This window comes from Ranitomeya imitator, chromosome 7, assembly GCF_032444005.1.
Source record: "Ranitomeya imitator isolate aRanImi1 chromosome 7, aRanImi1.pri, whole genome shotgun sequence".
In the NCBI taxonomy this organism is placed as follows: domain Eukaryota; kingdom Metazoa; phylum Chordata; class Amphibia; order Anura; family Dendrobatidae; genus Ranitomeya; species Ranitomeya imitator.
Window position 1 is genome coordinate 179,092,003 of NC_091288.1, and position 18,663 is coordinate 179,110,665.

Here is an 18,663-nt window from a genome sequence, read left to right on the forward strand (position 1 = left end):
CAGAGAAAACTCGACTCCTAACACATGGAGTCCTGCTTGCCAGAGCAAGATGCACTCCTGAAAAATTGATGGCTCGGCATGTTTGCAACACTAGTTCGAATTGTGCGCTCTCCCATCATGCAAGCAGAGTCAGTGTCCTGTTTGCAGCACTGGAGGATCTCTTGGTTTCAGTGATCTGGCCAGCTTCACAGCAGTGCTTACAGGCTCTAAAGGAAAAAGCTTGCAAACACACGCTCATTGCTTAGGAGACCAGCCACCTCTGAAAGACTGCAGAGGTGGCCAGAAATGAAGCTGTGAATAGTAAACTTTAAACAACCCCGTTAATCGAGGTGCGAGAGATTGGATCACCTCTATTCTAGTAACTAAGGTGAATCAGGACTCCTTATGTCATAGAGAAGTGATTGTAGGTAGGTACTGAAGTATATTTTGATGAGCTTGTTTTACATTTATATCATTAAATGGTTCCTGTTGGCCGAAAACCCCATATCAGTGCCCTGCCATGTCATATTGACATCATAGAAGGGATCCTTCATTAGGACCAATATCGCTAGTGATCTGGGATTGCTCACAGTCATAGCACAAGAACTATTAAACTACCAATGGTAAAACCTACAGAGGCAGAGCACTAAGGTAGAAGGTACAATTGTCTGTGGATGTATCAATGGCATTTTCTAAAAAATATTGTTTCAGGAGAGATTAGAGCAGTCTTCCATTTCTTCTCTGATTCTCCTGATCCTTCAATAGGAGCAGTTGTTTAAGAGGTTGTCGTTGAGTTTACCATGACAGAGAGGAGCCTGAAGACTGCAGCGTCCGAGGCTTCAAGACTCTTACCCAAATTACTCGGCATGTGTTCCTTGTTAATTGATACCTTCTCGATCTAAAGGTTCCCAAAGTATCCTCAAACCTGTTGTTAGCCATTCTGAACATAGATAGCTCATGATGATAGGCGAGGAGCTCTGAGTTATGTTACCTTAACCGAGCACGGAAAACTTCAACAGCATTTTGTACATCTCTTCCCTTCTTCAGCTCAACACATCATGAATCATTACCCTACCAGACATTCAACTTTGTTGAAATATATACAGTCAATTGTTTTCCTTCTTTGGTTTTTAACCATAGATTAGGAGTTGGTTTCATCAGATGTAACACAACCAATGTCATCACATCTATCATGCGGTGAAATAATTTATGCCTTCAATGTCGAGGTAACTATGTGATACATCTCACTCTTCACGCTGACCTCTATTGACTATGCTTAGTAGGTCATAGTTTAATCAATGCTAGTCAAGGTTAAATCTCATCACAGTGTCCCATCTAATGACATGTTACATCTCACAATATACACTCCACTCAGAGCAGTTTACCGTAGGGACCACAACTGTTTTTTTTATCTCTGTCCATTCTCATGTTTTCAGCTCTGCAGTATCAAATTAGCTGCCAACCTTTGCAATAAAATAATTTATTGATGGCTGTTTCCTATGGGAACAAATGATCAATGAGGACAAACGAGCGAAGACATTTTTTGTATGATTCTCTTGGCCGTTATTTTCATGTCAACTGGAAAGAGATAATAAGACGTGAGGGTCATGATCTGAAGTTACTTTTTTGTTTTGTAACATTTTTCATTTAGGAATTGTCCAAAGTTTAACAGAACAGGAGGCTCTAAACACTTTATATCACCAAAATATATTATACTCTTCTTTTATGGTGATTGCCACGTTGGCAGCATATGTTCTTGGTCCACCATGATGACGACAACTCTTTGCATCAATTGACCTGCAACTTATCTCTGGTGCCAGCAATGTTATCAGTTCTGATACTAGAGAGTGGTTGTGGAGTCACGTAATGAAGAGATGAGGCATTTTTGCTATATCAAAATGATTAAAGCCAGTGGTGATCAAGTGTCATGGGCACAGTAGGCATTCCAAAAGGTAAAGGTAGTCCTTTTTTTTGTCTTTTTAACCTGGAGCCTCCTGCTTTATTTTATCCTCTTTACTGTAAGACAAAGAAATCTATTATATTTATAGTTTTATTAACTAGATTTAAGCCTGTAGAAGAAATATAATGCGTTTGATTCTATATGTGGATAATGATGACCTATCCACAAGATCATCGTTATCATACAAGTGGGGGGGCAATATTCGACATCTTCACAGATCAGCTGTTCTCAGCTCTAGCGTCAGCCAAATGAAACCAGAGGAGAATAGCATGGCTCCTTTCACTGTGTAGTGTCCATAGCCAAAAAAAATGTCTCTCAGCTCCTATACAATGTTGAATCGGACCTGATCTGCAGTTCTCAATAACACCCATTATACAGTAATCTAAGCCATGCTGTTCCACTCCGTAGATGAAAAATGGGGATAGATTCCGGCATAACCATCCAGGGATAAAACGGATTCTTTGTTCAAACATAGTTAAAACACTAAAAGTTGAGGCCTCGTACCTGACGCGTTTCAGGTGTATACACACCCTTAGGCCAGGATCACACACACGCGAGATACGGCCGAGTCTCGCAGGTGAAATCCCTCCTCTGGCGCAACTCCGGAGCAGAGCCTGCAGCCGCACAGCAATACATGGAGCTGCACCCTCCGCTCCGTAGTGTTGGCGCCAGAGCTCGGTTTTCACCTGCGAGACTCGGCCATATCTCACGTATGTGTGATCCTGGCCTTAGTCATAGGCTAACTGTGGAAATGGCACCCTCAGGAGGAACTCCGGGCCAAATTTCCAGCTGCATATTCTCTTAGTGGTAAGCTCCTTCATCCCTGTTCCACTCCATACTTTTCGTATATTTTGCCAACACTGGACCTGATAACACTCATTGGTGAGGGTACCGTATGTCGGACCACCACTGATCTCATAATGATGACGTAAAGATAGGTCATCAAAATGATAAGGCTGGACAACCTTCTTAATATTTTGACGGTTAGTGTCATTTCAGCAAACGTTGTATAAATCTACAGTACAAGTGAAATATAAAAAACTTTGCTATTTTACTTATCAGAGAAATGTATTTCTCCCTCCATTTATAAGACACTTCTTCTCTTCTCCCTTAAATATGATATGCGGGACTTTCTTTTTTTCCCTATGGGACTAAACACTTATCAGCTTACTTGCTTGCGCTGTATTGCTACTATCTCTCCCAGCTTAGTGTTATCACAGACCGCTCCGGCCTTTAATTCTTTTTCTTCCTGTGATGTTACTCCAACAGAGCTGCTCCGTCTCTTCCACTCTGTTCTTTCGACACGGCGTTACTGCTGACGTCAAGTTGATTGACAGCCGAATCAGTCTAATGCAGTGGGGACTCAGCTATCAATCAACATGACAACGGCAGTGATGTCCTGTGGACAGAGCAGGGTGGAAGAGAAGGAACTGCTCTGCTGATATGACGTCACAGGAATCAGGAGAATTACTGGCGAGATCGACGCAAGGCAGAACAGGCAGGTGGCTAGCAACGACCTGTCGATAAGTGCTTAGCGCCATAAATAAAAGTCCAACATAACTCCTTTAACTATCAAAATAGTTACACAGACAGAGCGGTAGGGTGATTGCGCTAGAGCAGGATCTCCTTATGTCTCTATGTGCTATGAAGACCAGATATCACTGCTGGTGGTATCCACCCACTAGCTTAGAGACATCTGAAAAATGGAGATAGTGGAAACTGGTGAAAATGCAACTTACAAGTCATATAATGGCCAGAAACAGCGTGATTCCTCATATACACACAAATGACAGCTACGTCTGAAAAGTTGGCTGAAATGACAGAAGCGCATTTACATTTTTACAGACAATACAGTAGGGCGTGTGCTTTACGGCAGCTGCCTTGTCCAGTCTACACGGCAAAGCCGACAATTGAGTTGCAGAAGACTCCAAGTAACGAGCATGTAAAGTCAAAAACTTCAAGATTTTTGTATAAATAATTACATAAAAATAAAATCAAACAAAAAATATTTTAAAAAGGTGCGCAAAAAAGAGTTAAAAAGGTGTGTAATTTATATTGATAACAATTAAGGCATCCATTTTTATGGAATTTTCTTTGGCCATAGAATAACTTAAAATGTAACTTAAAGCGATTGTCTAGGACTAACATATTGGTGACCTATTTGTAGGAATTAGTCGTCAGTATGGGATCGATGGGGGTCCGACATCCAGTACCTTCACCCATCCGCTGCTATCTGCTTTGGTGTTGTCTTAATCTAAGCAATGCATGGGACAGGAACAGCGCCGCTTAGCACTTTTCTGTAGTTTTCCCCATGGCACCGCAGCTCTGCTCTACAGCCACTAATCAATGGACGAGCTGTAGACTGCTTACATCTGGTCAACGATGGAGCAAATGTCAGCTGATGGACAGTATAAGAAGGTGTCAATCCCCCACCGATCTGATACTGATGACTAATTATAAGGATAGGCCATCAATATATTAGTCCTGGACAATCCCTTCATTTGTATTACTTGCCATCCCTCCTTATAAACTGGAGCTTGCGCTACCTAACACAATAAAGCTGCATTGATTTATTCTGCACATTCCACAGGAAAACATAAAACAGTGTTCTGGTATAAATCATTTTTATCAATAAAAAACAGGCGAAAGTGACATTTCTTATCTTATGTAAAGGGCAGTGTGCAGACTTAGTGTGAGCCTTAGTTAAACGTGAATAAATGGTGAATTTGTACTGAATTAGTCGCCTCTTGTGCTCAAATTAATTATATTTATTGTATTCTTCTTTTATTTTTAGGCTGGAACCGAATGGGATGCCAAAGAAAGAATATTCCGGAATTTTGGTGGCATTATGGGGCCTATGGATGAGCCCATTGCAATGCAGAAATGGGGAAAAGGACCCAATATAACGGTCACGGTGGTGTGGATTGACCCCATAAATGTCATTGCTGCTACGTACGATATTCTCATTGAATCCACTGCGGAATATACTCATTACAAGCCTCCTCTGAACCTGCCTCTCAGGCCTGGCATCTGGACGATTCGGGTTCTTCATCACTGGGTGCCTGTGGCTGAAACTAGATTCCTGATCAGTCCACTTACTTTTTCCAACCGGCAGCCCATTAAAAGTGGTAAGTTCAAGAATCGGTGAATGTCAGCGTTGACCAAAAAGATTTGCCGGGCCGTTGTCTAGTGGCCAAATTGGTGATCCATGACCACCGGATCAGAGTCCTATGAACCTCTTACTACCATAATACTGCAATTCTTTATTACACAATTATAGTGAATGTTGTATTAATTTATGAATGAGCTGCTTTGTCATTAGACAGTAATCTCCCATCTGTAGCATTCCAGTTGTGAAACTACAGCTCCCGCCATGCACTTACAGCCACAGACTGTTGAGCCACAGGTTGGTGACCACTCTGTATATTAAAGGGGTCACACAGGACTTTTATTATTTTTGTGTACGGGACTAAGAACTAACAGGCAGGTCGTTGCCAACGACCTGCCTGCTCTGCCCGGTGAAGATCTCTAGCAGCTCAGCTGGGAATTCCCTTGCTTCATTTCAGTTCTCGTCAACAGAGAAGCACCTTCTATTCTTTGTTTCTGCTTATGTGATGCTGACTGACAGTTGGCTCCCCGCAGTTGGGTAGCGGGGAGCTGGCTGTCAATCAGCATGACATCGTCAACAGAGCAGAGAGAGAGAGAGAAACTGCTCTGCCAACATGATGTCATGGTAAACCGCAGCTGTGATCTTGCACAGAACCGTCAGATAATTAGTAACTGCCTGCCCCTTAGTATTTAGCCCCAAGGGCAACACTACTAGAAGTAATAGTATGGACTGAGTATTTCTTGAAGGTTTTCCATAAGAATGAATGAAGGTGGCATAAGAGAAATCCATTACTGTTGCATGGTGCAGTATTCTGTTATTATTTCATTTTTACAGGAAAACCCTTTCTTCATTTAATCGGACTTGTTTTGTATACATTGAGCATATTTGGGCAACCGCTGTGAGCTAATGCACTTCTAATCCTCCTTAGCAGGAGAACCAGCTGGCAAATATCTTATAATAACAATAGATTTAAAGGCTTTTTCTTTAATTCTTACTATTTCTCATTTGTATAAATGTTTAATTTCTTTTTTTCTTTTACCACGAACACTTTGTAAAAATAACTTTGACAGCAAGTATTGTATTTTCACAAGTATTTCACTGTTCATAAAATCACATTATTACGCCATATTTTAAGGAACTGCTGTTTTACCAATTTTCTAACATAATCAGTCGGTGTATGAATGAATCGTGGCATGCGCTAGTCTGGTGTCTTGTGCATTTTGCTAGTTATATTTTTGCTGAATGACACATATCACATACAACCATGTGAACATGTGCCTAAGAGGTATCACTGGGTGTAGCCGTTATGACACAATCAGAGTTTTTAGATTTAGCAATGCAGCTGAGCTGAGAAATCTAACCCCGCCCACACCAGGCTCTCTGTGTACATTGTCTATAGACAGTAAGCTTGTTATCACAGAAGGGGCGGAGTCAGACCAGAACTCGCGTTCTTCTGTAAACCAGCAGTTAGAATCACCAGGTGATAAAAACCTTCAGTCTAAGTAAACAATACCACACAGCCTGACATGGGACACATCATTGAATTCTGTGTTTTAACCCCTACCTCATGCTATCTTCAGATTACATAGGAAAAACCTGCTGACAGATTCCCTTTAATTAGTCCTTATACTATAGATGTATCCTAGCAATGACCTTTTACATCCCAGAATGCTTTTCTGTGCCATTAAAAATCTGTTCTTGGCTATTGTATGGAGATCATTATTATAACCACTCTGCTTTATCGAGACTTTTTCTAAGTTGGTAGTGGTGTGGTTTCCTTATGCAGCGCTACGATTACACAAGAGCCATAAACCTATAGGTTTCTTTGCAGGAAACAGTTGGCCAAATCCAGAATGACACATTTATGGTATATTTTACCTTTATTGCATCATAGATTCATTTGTATACACAAGATATACTGCGAGTTTTACTTCTGGAGCCAAGAGGTCTGACCTGCGATTTTTGGGTTTGTTCCAAGGCAAACGGTTCCTTATGTTATTGTTGCTCCTCGCTTATCTTAAGTGATTACAATAGTTAAATTCTTGGCAATCTGTACTGATCTATAGCAACTGAGATTAAAATAGGACGCAGCATATGTAAGAAGCATATGGCGACACGTGGAAACGGATAAACTGTCTCAGTATAAGAGACACAGTATAGTCAGTATGAACGGGGAAAACATTTACAGCCAAATAGTCACAATGGAGAAATATATGGTATATATATACCGTATATTTCTCCATTGTTACAGTATATATACATATATATATATATACTAGATGGTGGCCCGATTCGAACGCATCGGGTATTCTAGAATATGCATGTCCACGTAGTATATTGCCCAGTCACGTAGTATAATGCTCCATGCAGTTATGGCCCCATAGATGCTCCATATAATGCTCCATGCAGTTATGGCCCCATAGATGCTCCATATAATGCTCCATGCAGTTATGGCCCCATAGATGCTCCATATAATGCTCCATGCAGTTATGGCCCCATAGACGTCCCATATAACGCTCCATGCAGTTATGGCCCCATAGATGTCCCATATAATACCCTCACCTACTGTATTCTCACCCATCCCTTGTAGATTGTGAGCCTTCGCGGGCAGGGTCCTCTCTCCTCCTGTACCAGTTATGACTTGTATTGTTTAACATTATTGTACTTGTTTTTATGTATACCCCTCCTCACATGTAAAGCGCCATGGAATAAATGGCGCTATAACAATAAATAATAATAAATAATATAATGCTCCATGCAGTTATGGCCCCATAGACACTCCATGCAGTTCTTTATGGCCCCATAGAAGCTCCATACAGCATTGTGCCACATGTAATGCTGCTGCTGCAATAAAAAAAAAATCACATACTCACCTCTCGTTGCTGCTCCTCAGCGTCCCGTCTCTCCGCACTGACTGTTCAGGCAGAGGGCGGCGCGCACACTAATACGTCATCGCGCCCTCTGATGTTATGATAAGGTAATTCAGTACCACAATGGACATAAAGGTCAGAGCACATACAGTGACATGATAATAACCCAAAAACATAGAACGAGCTCTGAGACGTGGAACTCTGCTGACCGCAATCCCTAATCCTCTCCAACCACACTAGAGGCAGCCGTGGATTGCGCCTAGCGCTCCCTATGCAACTCGGCACAGCCTGAGAAACTAGCTAGCCTGAAGATAGAAAATAAGCCTACCTTGCCTCAGAGAAATACCCCAAAGGAAAAGGCAGCCCCCACATATAATGACTGTGAGTTAAGATGAAAAGACAAACGTAGAGATGAAATAGATTTAGCAAAGTGAGGCCCGACTTTCTGAACAGAGCGAGGATAGGAAAGGTAACTTTGCGGTCAACACAAAACCCTACAAAAACCACGCAAAGGGGGCAAAAAGACCCTCCGTACCGAACTAACGGCACGGAGGTACACCCTCTGCGTCCCAGAGCTTCCAGCAAGCAGGAAAAAACAAATAGACAAGCTGGACAGAAAAAAACAGCAAACAAAATAGCAAAGCAGAACTTAGCTATGCAGAGCAGCAGGCCACAGGAACGATCCAGGAGGAAACAGGTCCAATACTAGAACATTGACTGGAGGCCAGGATCAAAGCACTAGGTGGAGTTAAATAGAGCAGCACCTAACGACTTCACCACATCACCTGAGGAAGGAAACTCAGAAGCCGCAGTACCACTTTCCTCCACCAACGGAAGCTCACAGAGAGAATCAGCCGAAGTACCACTTGTGACCACAGGAGGGAGCTCTGCCACAGAATTCACAACAGTACCCCCCCTTGAGGAGGGGTCACCGAACCCTCACCAGAGCCCCCAGGACGACCAGGATGAGCCATATGAAAGGCACGAACAAGATCGGGAGCATGGACATCAGAGGCAAAGACCCAGGAATTATCTTCCTGAGCATAACCCTTCCACTTAACCAGATACTGGAGTTTCCGTCTTGAAACACGAGAATCCAAAATCTTCTCCACAATATACTCCAACTCCCCCTCCACCAAAACCGGGGCAGGAGGATCAACAGATGGAACCATAGGTGCCACGTATCTCCGCAACAATGACCTATGGAATACGTTATGTATGGAAAAAGAATCTGGAAGGGTCAGACAAAAAGACACAGGATTAAGAACCTCAGAAATCCTATACGGACCAATGAAACGAGGTTTAAACTTAGGAGAGGAAACCTTCATAGGAATATGACGAGAAGATAACCAAACCAAATCCCCAACACGAAGTCGGGGACCCACACAGCGTCTGCAATTAGCGAAACGTTGAGCCTTCTCCTGGGACAAGGTCAAATTGTCCACTACATGAGTCCAAATCTGCTGCAACCTGTCCACCACAGTATCCACACCAGGACAGTCCGAAGACTCAACCTGCCCTGAAGAGAAACGAGGATGGAACCCAGAGTTGCAGAAAAACGGCGAAACCAAGGTAGCCGAGCTGGCCCGATTATTAAGGGCGAACTCAGCCAAAGGCAAAAAGGACACCCAGTCATCCTGATCAGCAGAAACAAAGCATCTCAGATATGTTTCCAAGGTCTGATTGGTTCGTTCGGTCTGGCCATTAGTCTGAGGATGGAAAGCCGAGGAAAAAGACAAGTCAATGCCCATCCTACCACAAAAGGCTCGCCAAAACCTCGAAACAAACTGGGAACCTCTGTCAGAAACGATATTCTCTGGAATGCCATGTAAACGAACCACATGCTGGTAGAACAATGGCACCAAATCAGAGGAGGAAGGTAATTTAGACAAGGGTACCAAATGGACCATCTTAGAGAAGCGATCACAGACCACCCAAATTACAGACATCTTTTGAGAGACGGGAAGATCTGAAATAAAATCCATAGAGATATGTGTCCAAGGCCTCTTCGGGACCGGCAAGGGTAAAAGCAACCCACTGGCACGAGAACAGCAGGGCTTAGCCCGAGCACAAATCCCACAGGACTGCACAAAAGTACGCACATCCCGCGACAGAGATGGCCACCAAAATGATCTAGCCACTAACTCTCTGGTACCAAAATTTCCAGGATGACCAGCCAACACCGAACAATGAACCTCAGAGATAACTTTATTCGTCCACCTATCAGGGACAAACAGTTTCTCCGCTGGGCAATGATCAGGTTTATTAGCCTGAAAATTTTGCAGCACCCGCGGCAAATCAGGGGAGATGGCAGACACAATTACTCCCTCTTTGAGGATACCCGCCGGCTCAGATAAACCCGGAGAGTCGGGCACAAAACTCCTAGACAGAGCATCCGCCTTCACATTTTTAGAGCCCGGAAGGTACGAAATCACAAAGTCAAAACGGGCAAAAAACAGCGACCAACGAGCCTGTCTAGGATTCAACCGCTTGGCAGACTCGAGATAAGTTAAGTTCTTATGATCAGTCAAGACCACCACGCGATGCTTAGCTCCTTCAAGCCAATGACGCCACTCCTCGAATGCCCACTTCATGGCCAGCAACTCTCGATTGCCCACATCATAATTTCGCTCAGCAGGCGAAAACTTCCTGGAAAAGAAGGCGCATGGTTTCATCACCGAGCAATCAGAACTTCTCTGCGACAAAACAGCCCCTGCTCCAATCTCAGAAGCATCAACCTCGACCTGGAACGGAAGCGAAACATCTGGTTGACACAACACAGGGGCAGAAGAAAAACGACGCTTCAACTCTTGAAAAGCTTCCACAGCAGCAGAAGACCAATTGACCACATCAGCACCCTTCTTGGTCAAATCGGTCAATGGTTTAGCAATACTAGAAAAATTGCAGATGAAGCGACGATAAAAATTAGCAAAACCCAGGAACTTTTGCAGACTTTTCAGAGATGTCGGCTGAGTCCAATCATGGATGGCTTGGACCTTAACAGGGTCCATCTCGGTAGTAGAAGGGGAAAAGATGAACCCCAAAAATGAAACCTTCTGAAGACCAAAGAGACACTTTGATCCCTTCACAAACAAAGAATTAGCACGCAGGACCTGAAACACCGTTCTGACCTGCTTCACATGAGACTCCCAATCATCCGAGAAGATCAAAATGTCATCCAAGTACACAATCAGGAATTTATCCAGGTACTCTCGGAAGATGTCATGCATAAAGGACTGAAACACTGATGGAGCATTGGCAAGTCCGAATGGCATTACTAGATACTCAAAATGGCCCTCGGGCGTATTAAATGCAGTTTTCCATTCATCGCCTCGCTTAATACGCACAAGATTATACGCACCACGAAGATCTATCTTGGTGAACCAACTAGCCCCCTTAATCCGAGCAAACAAATCAGATAACAACGGCAAGGGGTACTGAAATTTAACCGTGATCTTATTTAGAAGGCGGTAATCTGTACAAGGTCTCAGTGAACCATCCTTCTTGGCTACAAAAAAGAACCCTGCTCCTAATGGCGACGATGACGGGCGAATATGCCCCTTCTCCAAGGACTCCTTCACATAACTCCGCATAGCGGCGTGCTCAGGCACAGATAAATTAAACAGTCGACCTTTTGGGAATTTACTACCAGGAATCAAATCGAGCACAATCACAATCCCTATGCGGAGGTAGGGTATCGGACTTGGGCTCATCAAATACATCCCGGTAATCAGACAAGAACTCTGGAACCTCAGAAGGGGTGGATGACGAAATTGACAGAAATGGGACATCACCATGTACCCCCTGACAACCCCAGCTGGACACAGACATGGATTTCCAATCTAATACTGGATTATGGACTTGTAGCCATGGCAACCCCAACACGACCACATCATGCAGATTATGCAACACCAGAAAGCGAATAACCTCCTGATGTGCAGGAGCCATGCACATGGTCAGCTGGGCCCAGTACTGAGGCTTATTCTCAGCCAAAGGCGTAGCATCAATTCCTCTCAATGGAATAGGACACTGCAAGGGCTCCAAGAAAAACCCACAACGCCTAGCACACTCCAAGTCCATCAAATTCAGGGCAGCGCCTGAATCCACAAATGCCATGACAGAATACGATGACAAAGAGCAGATCAAGGTAACGGACAGAAGAAATTTTGACTGTACCGTACCAATGGTGGCAGACCTAGCGAACCGCTTAGTGCGCTTAGGACAATCAGAGATAGCATGAGTGGAATCACCACAGTAGAAACACAGCCCATTCAGACGTCTGTGTTCTTGCCGTTCAACTCTGGTCAAAGTCCTATCGCACTGCATAGGCTCAGGTTTAAGCTCAGGTAATACCGCCAAATGGTGCACAGATTTACGCTCACGCAAGCGTCGACCGATCTGAATGGCCAAAGACATAGACTCATTCAGACCAGCAGGCATAGGAAATCCCACCATGACATCCTTAAGGGCTTCAGAGAGACCTTTTCTGAAAATAGCTGCGAGCGCACCTTCATTCCATTGAGTGAGTACGGACCACTTTCTAAATTTCTGACAATATACCTCTATCTCATCATGACCCTGACACAGAGCCAGCAAATTTTTCTCTGCCTGATCCACTGAATTAGGTTCATCGTACAGCAATCCGAGCGCCAGGAAAAACGCATCGATATTACCTAATGCAGGATCTCCTGACGCAAGAGAAAATGCCCAGTCCTGAGGGTCGCCACGTAAAAAAGAAATAATGATCCTAACTTGTTGAACTGGGTCACCAGAGGAGCGAGGTTTCAAAGCCAGAAATAGTTTACAATTATTTTTGAAACTCAGAAATTTAGTTCTATCTCCAAAAAACAAATCAGGAATAGGAATTCTTGGTTCTAACATAGAATTGTGAACCACAAAGTCTTGAATATTTTGTACTCTTGCCGTGAGCTGATCCACACATGAAGACAGACCTTTAATGTCCATCGCTACACCTGTGTCCTGAACCACCCAAATGTCTAGGGGAAAAAAAAGGCAAAACACAGTGCATAGAAAAAAAATGGTCTCAGAACTTCTTTTTTCCCTCTATTGAGAATCATTAGTACTTTGGGCCTCCAGTACTGTTATGATAAGGTAATTCAGTACCACAATGGACATAAAGGTCAGAGCACATACAGTGACCTGATAATAACCCAAAAACATAGAACGAGCTCTGAGACGTGGAACTCTGCTGACCGCAATCCCTAATCCTCTCCAACCACACTAGAGGCAGCCGTGGATTGCGCCTAACGCTCCCTATGCAACTCGGCACAGCCTGAGAAACTAGCTAGCCTGAAGATAGAAAATAAGCCTACCTTGCCTCAGAGAAATACCCCAAAGGAAAAGGCAGCCCCCACATATAATGACTGTGAGTTAAGATGAAAAGACAAACGTAGAGATGAAATAGATTTAGCAAAGTGAGGCCCGACTTTCTGAACAGAGCGAGGATAGGAAAGGTAACTTTGCGGTCAACACAAAACCCTACAAAAACCACGCAAAGGGGGCAAAAAGACCCTCCGTACCGAACTAACGGCACGGAGGTACACCCTCTGCGTCCCAGAGCTTCCAGCAAGCAGGAAAAAACAAATAGACAAGCTGGACAGAAAAAAACAGCAAACAAAATAGCAAAGCAGAACTTAGCTATGCAGAGCAGCAGGCCACAGGAACGATCCAGGAGGAAACAGGTCCAATACTAGAACATTGACTGGAGGCCAGGATCAAAGCACTAGGTGGAGTTAAATAGAGCAGCACCTAACGACTTCACCACATCACCTGAGGAAGGAAACTCAGAAGCCGCAGTACCACTTTCCTCCACCAACGGAAGCTCACAGAGAGAATCAGCCGAAGTACCACTTGTGACCACAGGAGGGAGCTCTGCCACAGAATTCACAACACTCTGACCTGCACAGTCACTGCAAGAAGACGGGAAGACGGAGCGGCGCCCGGCGGATGGAGCGCGGACAGGTGAATATTAAATACTCACCTGCTCCTGACGCTTTCCCTGCCTGTTCCATGGTACCGCAGCTTTTTCGCGCCTGCGCGAGAAGGACCTGCCATGACGTAACGTTCATATAACTGTGACGTCATGGCAGGTCCTTCTCGCGCAGGGTCTGTGATGACGTCGTGGTCACATGACCGTGACATCATGGAAGGTCCTTGTCGCATACCATCCTTAGCACCGGAACGTCGCGAAGAGCGGGAAAGGCGCCGGAGGGTGAGTATGTGATGATTTTTTAATTTTTTAAAATTATTTTTAACATTAGATCTTTCTACTATTGACGCTGCATAGGCAGCATCAATAGTAAAAACTTGGTCACACGGGGTTAATAGCGGCGGTAACGGAGTTACCCGCGGCATAACGCGATCCGTTACCCCCGGCATTAACCCTATGTGAGCGGTGCCTGGAGGGGAGTATGCGGGCGTCGGGCACTGACTGCGGGGAGGAAGGAGCAACCATATTCTTCCGGACTGTGCCCGTCACTGATTGGTCGTGGCTGTTTTGCCGCGACCAATCAGCGACTTGGATTCCATGACAGACAGAGGCCGCGACCAATGAATATCCGTGACAGACAGAAGGACAGACGCAAGTGACCCATAGACAATTATATAGTAGATATATATAGTAACTTATCATTATAGGACCTTAGTTATCCATGGTTACGACCACTGCTAGAGTCACAGTTAGCTAGTTACTAGTGGTCATAACCATGGATACCTAAGGTCCTGCAATGCCTGCCCATGAGGAAAGAGACATAGCGAATCAGAAAAACTATACTACATTTCTAATTGGAGGTATTCACTAATATTGTTATTGTTACACCTACTACGTATTGGGATAGGATCTTGGAGCTGGAAATACTCCTTTAATACTAGATAACCCCCGTCCCTGTAATGAATGCATCTGTGTATTGTATACTCCTATAAGTCTCCTGGAATATACCAAAGCTTTCACAAACACTTACAGACTCTTTGACCACTATCATGAAAATAAACTGTGTCAGCCTTTTTTGTAGTCCCCAGCAGTATAGAAACGTGCAGCGGGGGGTATATATACATGAGGGATATGCATTAGTCACTTAGTCACGCCCGTGGGGGTCTATGCACACATTGTGAATGTGCTATGGGAGCATCTCCGGCTCAGTGTGAATAAACCCTAAGGATATTTGCTTGTTTTGCAAAAACGTTTTGCTTATATTATATTATTCAGACCCAGAAGTCGACCAATATACCACTACGAACATATTCCTGGCATTGCACGGCTGCATTCTGAACTGCAGAAACAGCAGAACTCCGAAGCAAGCTTACACATCCATAAATTTAATTACAAATGTGTTCTTCGTCAATCCCGGCATCTTGGGACATTGTGCCGTTTGGATTTGTACACCTTCATGAATACAGCACACAAGCTTTTCACTGGCAAAACAATGTGGCGAATGCACGTCTCTATTCCCACTCTGCCTAATTACTGCCAATATCAGGCATATCTCCTATGCAGAGTAGGCTGCGGTGTCACCGGATAGCCGCGTGGCAGCGTCGCGCTTGACAGATGCTCACAATTCTTGGACGCGCGTCGCTATCTAAAGAAAAAGAACACATTTCCCATCTAGCGAGCTGAATAAGAGGTTTCTGTCCTCTGGATTATGTGTCTCTTGGATGGTTTGCAAAATTGTCAGGTTCATGTTGACCAAGGAGAAAAAAAATTAAAAATGAATGTGAAATTGAAGGTAAAGGTCTGATCGTGGGTGAGAAAGCAGTTTTCACACATTGGCAAAGTTTGTAGAGACGTGTGAATGGCCGCGTGTATGTGCCATGTTGAATTTCGACAGTGTGTCTCTTTTTCATCAAGGCCATTCTGTATTTTGCACCATGGATGTGAATGGAGGGCTTGTTCCTCGCTTAATTTGGCCATTGCTGTTTATCGGAAGCAGCCTCAAAAGCTGTCTGATTTTTTTTTTATTTATTTTTTTTGAAAAGGGCAAAGTCGCCTTAAACATCATAAATCAATTATAAAACATTTAGCTTGAAATAAAAATGCATCACACTCGCTGCAAGGCACATTTATTGAAGTCGAGATGAAATACATGCTCCTTCCATCCTGACATGGGATTCAAGCTGTGAGGAGCATAATTATTAACTTCAAATACACGGCATATGTTGTTTTTTGCTTGCTGGCTAGTTATTGTGTTAGACCTCACACTGAAATATTAAATTGCTCGGGCTGATGATGGATTTATACGATATGGTTAATACAAATGTCAGTCTAAAAATAAGAAGAATAAAAAAATAACATTGGGCCTTAAAGCTTTTAAAGAGTGGGGACAATCAAGTCAATATGCAGGGGCGTCGTAAACTTTGGTCTGAAGACGTGGTTGGCGGAAAGAAATGTATTCGACGTTGTGACATTCGCAGCGGGTAGCGGTGATACAGACAAAAAACAGTGTTCTTTTATTTTACATTTATATTCGGTGTGAGTTGGTTCACATGCGTCATTCCACTGAACTTTGTGCAGTTCATGCTGGGAACAAATGTGCACCTAATAGCAGTAAAGGACTCTTACCGTCTGATCTGCTTGCGCTCTTTTATTTTCAATGATTCTCTCGGGTTTTGAATCTGGAGCCCTTGACGTATTTATTTATTTTACTTACTAATATAGCACCATTAATTCCACAGCACTTTATAGACATTATCGGAACTGTCCCCATCGAGGCTCACAATCTAATTCCCCTATCAGTATGTGTTTGGAGTGTGGGAGGAAACCGGAGAACCCGGTGGAAACCCACGTATGGTGAGAACATACAAATTCCTCGCTGAAGTAGAGACTGTAGTTCCTATGGTTAACGAACAACGCATAATAATACTTGGCTTTGTGGTTAATATGAACCTCAAATTATGTAAGATATTTTCTAAATGATTTATAGATTGATAAGTAGAAGCTCAATGTCCCAGATGATGTATTGCCCTTGTGCCATTCTTTGAGCATGATATTGATGTTGTAGTGGAAGTCAACCACATCGATCAGATGCCGAGCTCAAGGACTCGTAAGAGAGGCCAACCTGGCAAAACTCATCGGACAACAATGAGGAGTGTAAATGTTTTTTTTTTACAGGTATGCCAGGCTGCAAGGATGGAATATAAACATGGAGAAGCTGCATATATTTACAAGATTGCAGTAGGAACAGTTTACAACGGGAAACATGTTGACAGGTTTCCATTAAATGAATGACCATCCTTAGAATTTCTTGACTCTTAGTTCTCGCACGCAAAGGGTGATCTCAATCAAGGCACCGTGGTGACCTATATGTTCTTAATATGACATAGGGTCAAGAGTTGTGTCCTTTAACAAGCTCTTGAAGGCTCATTTCTTGATCAGAAAACTGTATCCTCAATACACCAATATACCCAACGAATATGCTTACTTTTTATTCGTGAGAAGCCTTATTTCGCAATGTTCTGCAGAGGGCCTGGGATTTCTTCCAGCCAGTAAACATGTTTGTGTATAATAAGATTGAGTCCATCCATTAATATTCAGAACTAACAAGATGTTTTTTCTTTATTTTAGATGATGTAGCCAAGTTTCATGGAGGACCTCCAAAAAATGCGTACATGGAGCAAAGTTTCCAAGGCTTGAATCCAGTGTTGAATATACCCATTAACTCAAACCAGGTGGAACAATCGAAAAAGAATGCAGCACTTGTAGGGTCAAAACTGGAAAGTTGGCTTGACGGTTTGGCCAGTAACATTTGGTCAGCAGTAGATATCTGTACAACAGGACCCTCCTCATGTCCAGTCATGCAGTCATGTTCTCAGACAGCTTGGAGTTCACTTAGCCCTGACCCTAAATCAGAACTTGGACTTATCAAACATGATGGGCGTTTGAGGTAGCATCTGGTGCACCCTCCAATGGCAATGGATTTAAAAGGGAAATTAACCAATCTTACAAAAAGAACAGATTCCTTCGCAATTTAAAAGGTTTTCTGCTTTTCCAAGGAGCCCACCGTAACAGGTGTTGAGAAGTCCTTCCATCTCTCCGTTGTAGGTTTTACGGTCAGACTGGCATTGATAGCACTTCCCTACAATTGGCAGAGCACCAACAAAAGACATTGATCAAGGGCTCACATTTGCAAAGATTTCCCTTATCATCGAGTCATGAAAAGTCCCATTCTCCCTTTGCACAAATACTTTCTATTTTTCTACTTCCATGTATTTTTGTGTTTGTCAGTGTTAATAAGGATTGTTCTAAAAAAAAAAAAAAGGAATATGTCAGATGTCATGTCAAGAACGTGGCTTTTTCATTACATTGTGAGAAATTATTGCAAAAGGTGGCCTTTTAATGACTCATGTGTTGCCAAAGAAGTCCCAAATGGCATTGCAGACACCTCTGGCAGCCAAAAGGTTATAGGATGGAGATATTTTGGATTTTAAGCAGTACGTGTTGTGCACATGTGTATCTGGTGCCATCTCTTCAGACATTCATGTTCATTTGGATCTAAACGATCTGACTGGTTGGCTTCGCTGTCACATATTTCTATTACTTGTACCATGACGTTAACGGGAACCTGTCACCTGAATTTGGCAGGACAGGTTTGCGGTCATATGGGCGGGGTTTTTGGGTGTTTGATTCACCCTTTCCTTACCCGCTGGCTGCATGCTGGCCGCAATATTGTTTTGAAGTGTCCACCGAAGTACACGCCTGCGCAAGGCAATCACAGCATGAACTTCAACCCAAT

The 18,663-nt window shown here is 43.4% G+C and overlaps 1 protein-coding gene across 1 annotated transcript in view; it reads left to right on the forward strand.

Annotated features, from left to right (window-relative positions):
• The window catches only part of XYLT1 (xylosyltransferase 1), a 331,938-nt gene extending 313,764 nt beyond the window's left edge, over window positions 1-18,174 (forward strand). Inside the window, exons 10-11 of the mRNA XM_069734116.1 lie at window positions 4,734-5,067; window positions 17,496-18,174. Coding sequence (XP_069590217.1) covers window positions 4,734-5,067; window positions 17,496-17,818 — 657 coding nt within the window. The 3' untranslated portion in view covers window positions 17,819-18,174. The remainder of the gene's footprint in view (window positions 1-4,733; window positions 5,068-17,495) is intronic.
• Window positions 18,175-18,663: the final 489 nt, after the last annotated feature.